Consider the following 12865-nt stretch of genomic DNA (forward strand, 5'->3'; position numbering starts at 1 on the left):
CACTGTGGAAGAGGTTTTTGTCCACAAAAGGGTGGAGTACAGGGGCTATACTAAAGTGCTTTTGAGGATGGCAAAAGGGCAGGCTTCGTGTTGAACCACTGCGATGGAAAGCCCGGTGCAGTGCAGTGTTATGTCTTGTGCAGGGTCGTGTTGAAACCCAAGCCCTGAACTTCATCCCTGATTAGGTGTAGAACCTGTTACTCAGCATCTCTGTATTCTGACCCTACTTATTTGGGCTTTTTTGAATATACACAGTTTGACTTTTTGCACAGTTGGACAATTTACATGAGCACTGTGCACATTATTTCTGATGGTTACATCTACCCATGGGTTCCTCTCCTTTTGAATATCTCCTCTGTGCCAGCATTCCACAAACTTTTCTTCATAGCACTCCACATCGACAAGGATGTCATAATGCCATGACTCCAGACAAGGCTCCATGTGACATCATCAGAGCCATAAGAAGCCCTCATCGACGTGCTGATGTCTGTTCCTTTTTTGCGCTTTTGAGTAATGGTTCTTCTCATCTCTCCCTTAGGTTACTATTGGTGACCATGTTTCAGGTTGGAAAAACAATGGATACTGTTTTTCTGCTACAATAATCCAAGTACGTCCAGTTTGAATTATTTTCGGGAGAGTGATGGTCAGTTATAGATCAGTGATCCTCACAATGACTGTCTTTGGTGTCTCAGTTCACGCCACGATGTCGACGCCTAATTCGTGCCAGAAGACATATCCGAAGGCTTTCAAAGAGAGGGAGGAAAAGCTCTTAATGGGCAAGGAAGGAGAAAAGAAGTCATCGGAAGTCTCAACTTTGTTCGGAGTCGCCATATCCTCACTCCTCAAAGTCATCTAAGAGAAAGCACACAAAAAAAGCCATGTCAGAGTATCTGGTGTCTATCTTCAGGAGATGCTTCTCCGATGTAGGTCTCTCTGCGTTTGAGGTCGAAGGAAAGGGTCTCTAGTTCCATCTCCTGTAGCCTGTCCAGTAAGACCTCAGACTTCACCTCGGTGTCCTGATTTGGAGACAGAGGTGGTCCCTCCAGTTCGACCTCCATCTCCTCAACAGGAGCAAGGGTACCAAGCTTTTCCAGCTCCAGGAACTGATCCTCCAACATCCTAAATGCAAGGTAAAGCATTTCTAGCCAGCCCGTGACTCCATCTGGTGCACCTGCAGGTCCCATAGGTCTGATGTCGTATTTGCCGGGAGGCTCCTCAGCACAGTACCATTAGGCGCCATTCCTGCTGATAGCCCAGATACCCTGGCCTTCTCCAGTGCCGAAGAAGGTGACTCCTTTGCTGATTGAAACTCAGCAGGTGTCAGCCGCGCCAATCACGCATGCCTTCACCGACATCGCAAGGCTCCATGCTAATGTAGGATTGGTCGACTCCACTTCCTGTGGATTCTGCTTCTCAGGTCTGGAATTCTCCAGCACTGATTGCTATGTTGCCAGTGCTGATTCACTTAGCTGTGGCGCCCCTACTGGAGTTGAGGCATAGATCCTGTAAGGAAGCTCAGTGCCTTCTGGAGGAGGAACAATATTTGTGTGCCTAGCAAGCTTCTGACTTGGAAGAACGTGGAAATCTTCCTCATGATCCAGATTTTGAGGGGCTGAACATTGTAAGTAGTTTGGACACTTACCCAGAATGGGAATTATTTGTCATCAATTGGTATGCCTCATCCTGAGATCACATCATATCATGCTGTGATTAGGAAGGCTACAGACATCTTGGAATTGCCCCTTCCTGCAGCAGAACTTAAGCATAATTTGTTGACTGAAGTGCTGCATTCTGCTTCCTGAGGCCTTATATTAGCCTGTGTTAGACATTTGACAGAAGCCTTTGTCAACTCCAGCAGTGCCTTGACCCATAGCCAAAAGGTACAAGGCTGCTCCAGAGGGGCATGTGTTTTTAAATAGTTATCCGTCACCCAAACGTTTAGTGGTTCAAGCCTCCTGTTTCTCGAAGTTGACTCCTGGGTCCTTTCGATCTTTTCCAGCAGATAAGGAGTGCAAGAAAATGGAGGGATCTGTGAGGAATGTATTTTCTTCATGTACGGCTCTAAAATTGACCAATGCTACGTGCCTCTTGGGCTGCAATATTCATGCCTTGATAAATTCTGCCATGGTAGTGGTCCCAAAGCTGCCCGAAGATGTTAAAGAACACTTTGTAGAACTATTGAATGACAGCCAGGTGGCAGCGAGACAAGGCTGATTCTGTGGCTAGAGAAATGGGGACCTCTGTTTCTACACGGCAACACACTTGTCTGAGGGAGTCTGGATCTTTGCCTGATATATAGTCCAGTCTGATGGGTTTGCCTTTCGATGAGGTACGTCTGATTGGAGCCAAAGCGAATTTGGCTTTGGAGAGATTAAAGGACAGCAAAACAGATGTGTAGGCCTACAATTTCTAGGCAAAGAGGGAGTTCTGATTGCAAACACAACATTCTTTTCTTTTTTTTTCCAAATTAAAGTTTTCTTTTCACTGTGATAATCATACAATGTTCTCTTTGGTATAATACTCATGGAGGCACCTGCAGAATACATGCTGGCGCATGTATCAGATCTTGCAGATAATATAAGTTGAAGAACACAGAGAAGCTATATTTAGATGAATCCTGAGAAGCCAAGGAGTCCACAATTCACGTTACCCTTTTTGGATCATTTTGTGAGAACTTTGTGTATGTCCATTAACTATTTAAATGCTATGGTTTAGGCTAGTGCAATATAGATGTCAGTACGCTTTCTGATGCAGTTACAGCAGAGTAAGAGATTTTAGTGTACTCTGTTTAGGGGAGAACTGGTTCTTCTTAGCCCTTTACTCTGAAGCGACTCTTCTAGTTTGACCTCTTCCATTTATTACTTTAAATTGATCTGAATCAACTTCATATTAACTGCCACATTCATATATTAATTAACTGACACTAATTTCATAATAATTGTCTTATGTAAACCATTATGAAACTTAACTCATTCACAGCTTTTATTGTGGAGCTTAAATGTACTTCATGTTAAATGAATATATTGATTTGTTGAATAGCCTCACTTTTGAACTTCACTTCATTAGATAGCGCTATATGGGCCCCCAAATATGAACCAGGAAAAGCTTTATCATCATGAAAATCGTTTTTAGCCCAGTTCATGGTACTTCATAGTATTTAGTCCTTTTTTCAGATATTAGTAAAACTGGACTTTTTTGTAAAAAGGCAACATTGTGACTTACTTCTTCAAGCTATTTTTTTTCTGTGTGTTTTCAGTGTTTTACCCATAAGTACATATTTTCTGTGTTTTTACATGTAAACAAAGTGTCAGTAATTGAAAAAACATTTTGTCCAATACCAATTCAATTACTTGTTTTTGCAGTTGTTAGTTGTTCAGCTCCATCTGTCCCAAATGGAGAAAAAATATCCGGCTTTGGACCTGGGCCTTTCAAATACAAAGAAACGGTTACCTTTAAATGTAAAGAAGACTTCTATATGAATGGAACTGCTCTGGTGCAATGCAATGAAAACAGTGATTGGGACCCCTCATTGCCATCATGTGTCTTTCGTATGCGTGAGTATCAACACAAAAAACCTTTTCCTTGTGTTCTTATGAAAATGTTCATTAATTTACATAACAGCTAGAATGATTACAGAAGTTTGAAATTAATTCTAAAAAGGTTCTGAGAAACATAGTGAAAATAAAAAATACCCAAGTACCTCGGAGATTCAGTGCCATGTGACCTTTAAATTTGAAATTGCTTTGCTGTGAGCTTACTTATTTTGATGTCCACTTTTTATAGTGGGGGCTGTGTGTAGAGGGCTGATATATTTATGGTGGTTATGGAGAATAGTGACCCTGCTATTTGCATACTTTGAGGTTTGGTTTAATGAGTGAACCTTCAGCAGTCTTTTATATATTTTGAGGATCAATTTAGGATAGATTATGCAGAAAGCAAACCCAATACCAGGTTGCTAAACTAAAATAACAAATTAGTTTTCCACCATTTATCAGAATTCCATGTCAAAATGACTGAAAGGGGTAATTGAAATAACTATCTAATAGAAATCCATCCACACTTAATCAATGAATGACCTTTTGCTCCTAACATTAATAAAATTCCCAAAATTCACTATCACTCTATGGCCTGAAAGAGTTTGGAAAGTTAGTGATCTTGCCAGCTGCATCCAGCTATGTACTTGCGGTTAATCTTCTAAGTATTGGCATTCTCCCAAACAGCAACTTTGTTTGGCCCTAGTTAGGTGTTTTTTGGTTGCTATTGATGGAGCAGTGGGCCCTATCTGTGGATCTGGAATCCAATTAATCTTTTCTTCTTAGCGCAGAAGGAAGGGGGGCACTTACATCAATTTAAATTAGAACAATTACAGTGTAACTCAAGCAGCCACACATTGTCTCAGAGACCATCTTAGGTTTCGAAGGGCTTTATTACAGACACAAAGTAAAACTTACATGAGTCTCAAAAATATGATATAGATCTACACAATCACCAAAGTAGAGTTAAAGCATGGTACTAAATTAAGCTTCACAAGCATATAAAAGACAAAAATAAAGATTGATGCTGAAATTCTGAAATCAATTTCTTCTGCCTGACCGTTTAATCTAAGTTAATTATTCAAAAGCTAATATTTCTAAGTAAAGAATAAGCTAACAGAATCTTAAGCAGATGTTTCTGCTAAGAGAGGTGCAGCAGCATGAAGCCAGAGAGAATTTAAGTATAAGGAATATTTCATTAAGGTCCACTTTCTGCTACAGACAAAGGGAATCTAAAAATTAACTGAATTGATCACTCCGTTCTGCAGAGTGTACATCATTTCAAAGGCATCTTCACCGAAAAACTGATAACTAAATTATTTTTAATTGGTAGCTTGACTTCAGAAACTCTCCTCCATGAGCTTGCACCCCCTGGCATTCCCAGGAACTTTAGAAGAGTTGCGGCCACCATTCCAAATGACTCACCTCATGATAACAGCATCTCTTATAGATCTTCTTATTTCTTGAATACAATGAACTCTTTATTAGTTCAACCTCAGATCCTGAAACCTGCATTGCTTAGAAAAACTTCTACGTTGAATGTTAGACAAGAAAATAATTGTGTCCTACACTCCGGCCAAGTTAAAGAAACATGAATATACTTCAGTTTAAATTAATTCTGTTACTTAAAGTTGAAATACAAATTGATTGTGCTGAGTAATACTTTTAAAACATTCTAATATAATTCCAAATGATGATTATTTGCAGCTTCCTTAAAATGTTACAATGAACTTGTGCACTTTGTTCTTTTATATTACAATGTACCATATAAATGAAATATTTCTTCATATTATACAGAAATGTGACCACCAAATTGTGGCTACCGGATATGTGACAACCATTTCATACCCTTTTTGAAAAGACATAGTGGCAAACCCGACTATGCTCTCTCACTATAATGTATATTTAGCATACCGATCTGTACAGATATCCTGATATGATTCCCTACTAAGCCTATAAAAAACAATGCTATTTTTATCCAGAAAAAAGATGTGTTCACTTCCCCTAACACCTATAATTATTTCCCTTTATAGCTACTCGACCACTACAATAATTGGACTCTGGGCTATGTTGAAATGCATTGCAGCGAAGGCCTGTTTTTAAAGGTCACACTAAGGCGCATATATAAAGCTGACAACAGATTTTAGTCACAATATAAACTGTGTTGGTGATACCATAATAATTTTAGGAATGTGGGGACAACCAAAAAGGATCACTTGGAATGATGGAATACATTCTCTTAAGTGTCCACCTGTGGCAGTGTAGTTTATTGCTTACATATGCAAAGTGAAAGTTAACTCTTCAGCAATTGTTATTGTTTACCTACCAGAATAGGTTTTGGCTTACATGGGCAAAGTGAAAGTAATCTCTCTTCAGCAATTCTTATTGTTTACCTATTAGGATATGTGGCTTAAATGGCTATTGCATATATCTGGTACTGTTATTTAGTATATGCTGAAGGGAAATTGGTATAGCTTTAATCTGCATGAAGGGTGTTCTATTGCCATTAAATATATTTAGGAAAGTATTAGTATTGTTCCACATAGGAGATGGGGATAGGGATTATCTACATAGGGATGATGGACAGTAAATGGCTATTACATGTGCCTGATAATGTTATTTAGTAAATGTTGAAGGGAAATGGGCATAGCTGTGTTCTGGGTGGGAGATTATGGGTTTTACATAGCCATTGAATTTTTTGGAAAAGTATTAGGACTGTTCAAGGAAGGAATCAAGTATAAGGATTTTCTGCAATAGGGAAGATGAGCATTAAATGGTTTTGACATATGCCTACCACTGTTCTATAATGATTACTGTAAGGAAATTATACATTCTACCTGGGAGATGATGGGTGTTAAATGGTTGTGGCATAAACCTGCCAATGTGGTGCAGTAATTTGTGATGAGGAAATGGGCATAAATATTTTTTAAATGGGGATAATGGATTTTAAATGGTTATTTCGTACACTTGGTACAATTATTTAGGAAATGTTAAAGGTAAATGGGCATGCATGGGGATTATGGGTGTTACATATGCCGTAGAATATAATTGAAAAAGTTTTAGGATTGTTGAGGGTATGGAATAGGGATAGGGATAGGGATTTTCTTCATCCGGGATAAAGGGCGATAAATGGCTTTGACATGTATCTACCACTGTATTTTCATGACTACTGTTAGGAAATGGTAATAGCTATTTTACTCACAGTGTATTACTGGCCTTAAAAAGCTGTTGAACACATTTCATATATGTTAAAATGTTCCTATTAAGAAAATGGAAATACATAGGCCCTCATTACAACCTTAGCGGTCGGTGATAAAGCATTGGTAATACCGCCAGCAGGCCGGCGGTAACAAAAATGGAATTATGACCATGGCGGAAACCACTCAGACAGACAGCCACCTTAACACATCGATGCCACAGCGGTAGCAACAAGCACCACAGCAGTAACCGCCAGGCAGAAGACAATGTTCCACCCACTGTATTAAGGCACGCCTATCCGCTACCCTTTCTGGGGCGGTACCAACGACATCAAAAGCACGGCTGAAACAGAAGACAAAGGACTCACCTCTGGAGACACAGGTAACAACCACAGCGCCAGGGAGCCCAAGTTGCACATCTTCCCCATGCTGCTATACCTCTTCATGCATTAAAAACATCAACACCGGCGTAGACAACCACAGTGAGTACTGCCGCCCAGCACACAAGGGAGGGGGGAGGAAAAAGAGTCTCACACACACACACACACACATACACACCACACACATACACACCACACACATACACACAACACACACACACACACACAACATACACACCATACACACAACATACACACACACACCATACACACAACATACACACCATACACACAACATACACACCATACACACCAACCATACACCCAAACAGATGCAATAACATTACATATCCACCCTGTACCCCTCAGGAATAATGCAAGGACAAAAGGAGTTGATTAAAGTGAGTGTAATAAGATAAAATAGTAGAAATAAGTGCTTCTAAATCAAAACAGTATATTCATATATACAAATGGAGGGACACTGCCCAGTCCTCAATGTCCGTGGGCCACAGGGCCACAACACAAAGGCCAAGGCCCTACCTCACTCCTGCACGATACTGAGAGAACACTGCAGGGGCATCAGGTCGAAAATACACAGGCTCCTCAGGGGGATGAGGGAATGGGGGGGGGTACCTCAGCCGAAAGATGGTACAACACCACTGGTCCTGGAGGTGTGCGATGTCCTGTGGAATGCAAGGCCACAGTCTCTCAAGTGGGTGGTTTGCCCACTGCTTGGTCCTGGGGAGGGCAAGGCCACAGTCTCTCAAGCAGGTGGTTTGCCCACTGCTTGGCCCTGGGGAGTGCAAGGCCACAGTCTCTCTAGTGGATGGCTACTTCCACTGGTTCTGGAGGGGGGGGGTTTGTGCCCAGTGTGCTTCATCCTGGCAAAGATGGGGTGAGTGGATGGCTTCTTCAACTGGTTCTGGAGGGGGCATTCTGCCCAGTGTGCTTCATCCTGGCAAGAATGGGGTGAGTGGATGGCTTCTTCCACTGGTTCGTAAGGGGGCCCTGGCAAGGATGGCGTGAGTGGATGGCTTCTTCCACTGGTTCTGGAGGGGCCTTGTGCCCTGTGATGCAGCACTTGTGGAGCACATGGTCACAGTCTCTCACCTGGGTGTCACACCTACAGGATTTTCAGGGGCCAGGACGCAGTACAGCCCATGGAGGCAGGACTACACGCTGTCCACCGGCGGTGAATGCTGCTCAGTGGTGGCGGGGCTGGCAGTGGTGGGGAGAGGCTCCAGCCTAACCCCTGCAGCCTCAGACGGCTGCCCACTGGGGCTGCTGATGCTGGCAGTGGTGCTGGTGGCGGTGCTGGGAGTGGTGGGGGGAGGCTTCAGCCCTTCCCTTGCAGGCTCGGACGGCTGCCCACTGGGGCTGCTGCTGCTGGTGGGGGTGCAGGCAGTGGTGGGGGGGGCTCCAGCCCTTCCCTTGCTGCCTCAGACGGCTGCCCACTGAGGCAGTTGGTGGCGGTGCTGGTGGCCGTGCAGCAGTGGTGGGGGGAGGATCCAGCCCTTCCCCTGCAGCCTCGGACGGCTGAACCGCCATGGTTGGTGGTGGGGGCTCAGAATCAGTCCCAGGCCTCCTGTCCTTCTTGCCTGCTGGTGCAAGCCCCTTGCCCGTCCCCTTGGCAGCTGGTGGTTCCTCCTTGCCCGTCCCCTTGGCAGCTGGTGGTGCCTCCTTGCCCGTCCCCTTGGCAGCTGGTGGTGCCTCCTTGCCCGTCCCCTTGGCAGCTGGTGGTGCCTCCTTGCCCGTCCCCTTGGCAGCTGGTGGTGCCTCCTTGCCCTTCCCCTTGGCAGCTGGTGGTGCCTCCTTGCCCTTCCCCTTGGCAGCTGGTGGTGCCTCCTTGCCCTTCCCCTTGGCAGCTGGTGGTTCCTCCTTGCCCTTCCCTTTGGCAGCTGGTTGTGCCTCCTTGCCCTTCCCTTTGGAAGCTGGTGCAGGCACACTTTCAGTGCTGATGGCTGCTTCCCTGGAGCCTCTCCCACCTGCAGTAGCTGTCGACACTACTGTGGCTGAGGTGCTCACCTGGGTTCTGACCACTCTGGCCCAACGTGAAGGACGGGGGGAGGTGGTAGGGAAGCAGTCAACGGTGGAGAGGAAAAGCTTCTTAGGGACATTGGGGCGGGAAGATGGTAAAGGTTTGGGAGTGGAGGAAGAGGAAGTGGTTGTAGGAGGTTTTTTCTGTCTGCTGATTTTGGATGCAGGTGCATGGGCTGGAGGCTGCCATGAGGTGGATGGCTGTTGGGTGTCTGAGAGCTTGCATTTGTGTACTTTGGGAGGAGGAGGCACAGACACAGTGGGAGAGGACACAGGGGACGTGTGCATGGATGTGGGGGTGATGACTGCCAGTGAGGGGTGTGTAGTGATAGGTGTGATGGTGATGGAGGTAGTGGATGAGGATGTAGTGCATGCAGGTGTGAGTGTAGATGCCACTGGAAGGGAAGTGGATGAAGAGGAAGAGGGAGAAACCGTGGAGGCAGAGGATGTTGGTATGTCTGCATCTGGATGGTGTTTGTGTGAGTGCCTGTGGGATGATGTGTGGTGCTTGTGTTTGACTGAGCCACTCCTGTGTGTTGTCTTGGGTGCATGCTGGTCTGACTGTGTGCTTGGGATAGGTTGGGGTTGAGGGTAATGGGACTGGGTAGAGGAAGTTGGAGGGTGGAGGCTAGAAACAAGGACCATGGCTGCTATCAGGGAGGAGGCCAGAGCCTGGATTGATCTCTGTTGGGCTGCCATACCAGAGTGAATGCCCTCCAGGAATGCATTTGTTTGTTGCAAATGGGCTGCCAGCCCCTGGATGGCATTCACTATGGTTGACTGCCCAACAGAGATGGATCGCAGGAGGTCAATAGCCTCCTCACTCAGGACAGCAGGGCTAACTGGGGCAGGGCCTGAGGTGCCTGGGGCGAAGGAGATGACCACCCTCCTGGGTGAGCGGGCACGGGAAACTCGCTGAGGAGGTGCTGGGAGAGCGGTGCTGGTACCTTTAGTTGGGGTGGGCACAGAGGTGTCCACCATCCCCAGGGAGCTTCCATCGGAGGAGGTATCACTGTCAGGACTGTCCCCTCCAGTCTCCGCCGTGGTGCTCCCCTCGCCCTTCATCCCACTGGTGCCCACACTGTTGGTGGATTCGGCCTCATGGGCCCTGTGGGATGCAGCTCCCTCCATCGCCAGTGCTTCTGCTCCTCCGCCAGATGATGATAATACACATAAGGACAGGGTGACAAAAAGGGGGGGGGGAGACCAAGGATACACTAGATCAATGGCTGATCCAACACCACCGTTGGCGTACAAGACACACTCAGGGAACAGCCCTACTCACTAGGCAATGCACTACCAGTCGCAATGCTAGTCACCAGGCCATGGCCAGGAATACCTAACGCCATAGCAGCATACCTGGCACCCAGAGGAAACCTACTAGCTTGGTAGGAGGTGGTGTTCATCAGCCCCTGCCCAACATGGGACCTACCCTGCACTGTCCGGCCTGGCCTAGGGGCACCTACAGGCCCACATCACCCACCCGGAGACCACACCACCACGCGCAAGTAGTATATATGGAAACTGTACTAACCCCCTTGTGGCTGCTGTGATGCCCTCAAGTGCCCATCCAGCGACGGATAGGCCACTGCCAGTATGTGGGTCATGGGGGGGGGGCGTCGGGGTTCGATGGGCACCCCTTCCTCGTTAGGAGGCCATCCCCAGCATCTCCGGTCCTCCCACTGTTTGCGACTCTGTATGCACCGCCTGCCCTAGACCCCCAGGGTCCGCACATCCTTGGCGATGGCACACCATATACCCTTTTTCTGATGGGTGCTGACCTGCAGAAAAATAAACCGAGAAAAAGGTATCAGTCAGACCGTCTGGCCTGTTACACTCATGGCCCACCATAGCCCTCATATCCCCTTACGCACAGACATTGCCCACCATACATGCATCATGCTGCCCAGAACCCTTCCACCAACCCCCCACATGAGGCCCTCACACACAGCACTCCATGCATTCATGCCCCTTGCATCGTGCTCAAGTGTACTCACCTGTTGGTCTGGAGGCCCATACAGCATTCAGTACTGGGGTAGGACCCCATCCACCAGTCTCCAACTCTGCAGTGGTGAAGGCAGGGGCCCTTTCCGCAGGGACATGAGCCATGGTCCGTTCCAGACACAGGTCACAGCAGAACTTGCAGTGTAGGTCCTCTCCTGTTGAAGGTCAGGTAGCAAGTGAGTGAACAGATAGAAAATGGCGGTCACGTCTGTGGTGGTGCTCACCGCCAGCATTAAATCCCCATTGGCCACTGTAACCCATAGAGCCCAATGCCAACCCATGAGGAGTTGCACAGCGGTACTTGTCCACCTCCTGCAACGGCGCACAACATCAGCGGCATTACCTCATTTCCACATGTCCATCCACACAGGATGCCATTTCAGGGGGGGCAGGCCATGGCACCTAACTGCATCACAGTACAGTAGGCACCATTTGGGCCTCTCCAACAATATACTGATACAGTCACAACATGCAATGCAGTGTAGTGTTTGGAAATGTGGAATACTGACCAGCTGCTCCCCGTTTCCCCCCCTAGATTACAACCGCTGCAGATGAACAGGAGATGGATACATCCTCCCGTGTACAGACCCCTGGTGGACTTGGCAACAATGGAGGACAGGCACATTATCCTCACCTATAGACTGGACAGGGCCACAATCACAGAGCTGTGTGCCCAATTGGAGCCTGACCTGATATCTGCTATCCGTCACCCCACTGGGATCCCCCTTCTTGTGCAAGTTCTATCTGTGCTCCATTTCTTGGCAAGTGGCTCCTTCCAAGTGACAGTGGGCATGGCAGCAGGAATGTCACAGCCAGTGTTCCCAGTAGTGCTGATCAGAGTGTTGTCTGCCCTGATGAAACAAATGTGCCGCTACATTGTTTTCCCCGAGGTGGAGGATTTCGCCACAGTGAAAGCTGACTTCTGTGCAATGGGACATAGCCCCAACATCACTGGGGCAATCAATGGTACACATGTTGCATTTGTCCTCCCCTATAGGAGAAATGAACAGGTGTTCAGAAATCGAAAGAGGTGTCACTCCATGAATGTGCAGATAGTGTGCCTGGCGGACCAGTACATCTCCCACGTCAATGCAAAGTATCCTGAGTCTGTGCATGATGCCTTTATCCTGAGGAATAGCAGCATCCCATGTGTGATGGCGCAACTCCAGAGGCACTGGGTGTGGCTAATAGGTGAGCCCTGGTTCCCACCCAGTGGATGTTGGTGTATGGGTATTGTGTTGGCCCTAAGGATTAGTGTGTGTCTAACAGTTGTCCCTCGATATTTGCAGGTGACTCTGGTTACCCCAACCTCTCATGGCTACCGACCCCTGTGAGGAATCCCAGGATAAAGGCCTGTGTTTGTGGGGTTGCCTGGGGCTCCCTGTAGTGGTGGAAAAATCAAATAGGGAGTCCCTGAATTGATGAGGAGAGAGAACCAGGGAATCAAATACAATTAAGTAACAAGAGCAACTCTCCTACATTCGTATAAATAACAATAAATATAAATAATACTAATAAATAGAAACAACTTCAACTTTATTATAATAGTAAGACAAAGCTAAAATATAAATGTACTATGACAAAGACATCTACCATTAGACAAATTTGCTAGTGACAATACAACAAAGTCAGGACAGCCACACACCAGACAACACATAAAACAAATATAATTCAGAAAACATATAATTAATAACACACTAAACAGATAATCTTC

General features: G+C 46.3%; 1 protein-coding gene across 8 annotated transcripts in view; it reads left to right on the forward strand.

Annotated features, from left to right (window-relative positions):
• The window catches only part of LOC138299904 (membrane cofactor protein-like), a 439137-nt gene that overhangs the window by 168533 nt on the left and 257739 nt on the right, over positions 1-12865 (forward strand). For all 8 annotated transcript variants that reach the window (XM_069238611.1, XM_069238612.1, XM_069238618.1 and 5 more), the window contains exon 6: positions 3363-3554. In XM_069238611.1, the coding sequence (XP_069094712.1) occupies positions 3363-3554 (192 nt within the window). The remainder of the gene's footprint in view (positions 1-3362; positions 3555-12865) is intronic.

Source organism: Pleurodeles waltl, chromosome 6 (genome assembly GCF_031143425.1).
Source record: "Pleurodeles waltl isolate 20211129_DDA chromosome 6, aPleWal1.hap1.20221129, whole genome shotgun sequence".
Lineage (NCBI taxonomy): Eukaryota > Metazoa > Chordata > Amphibia > Caudata > Salamandridae > Pleurodeles > Pleurodeles waltl.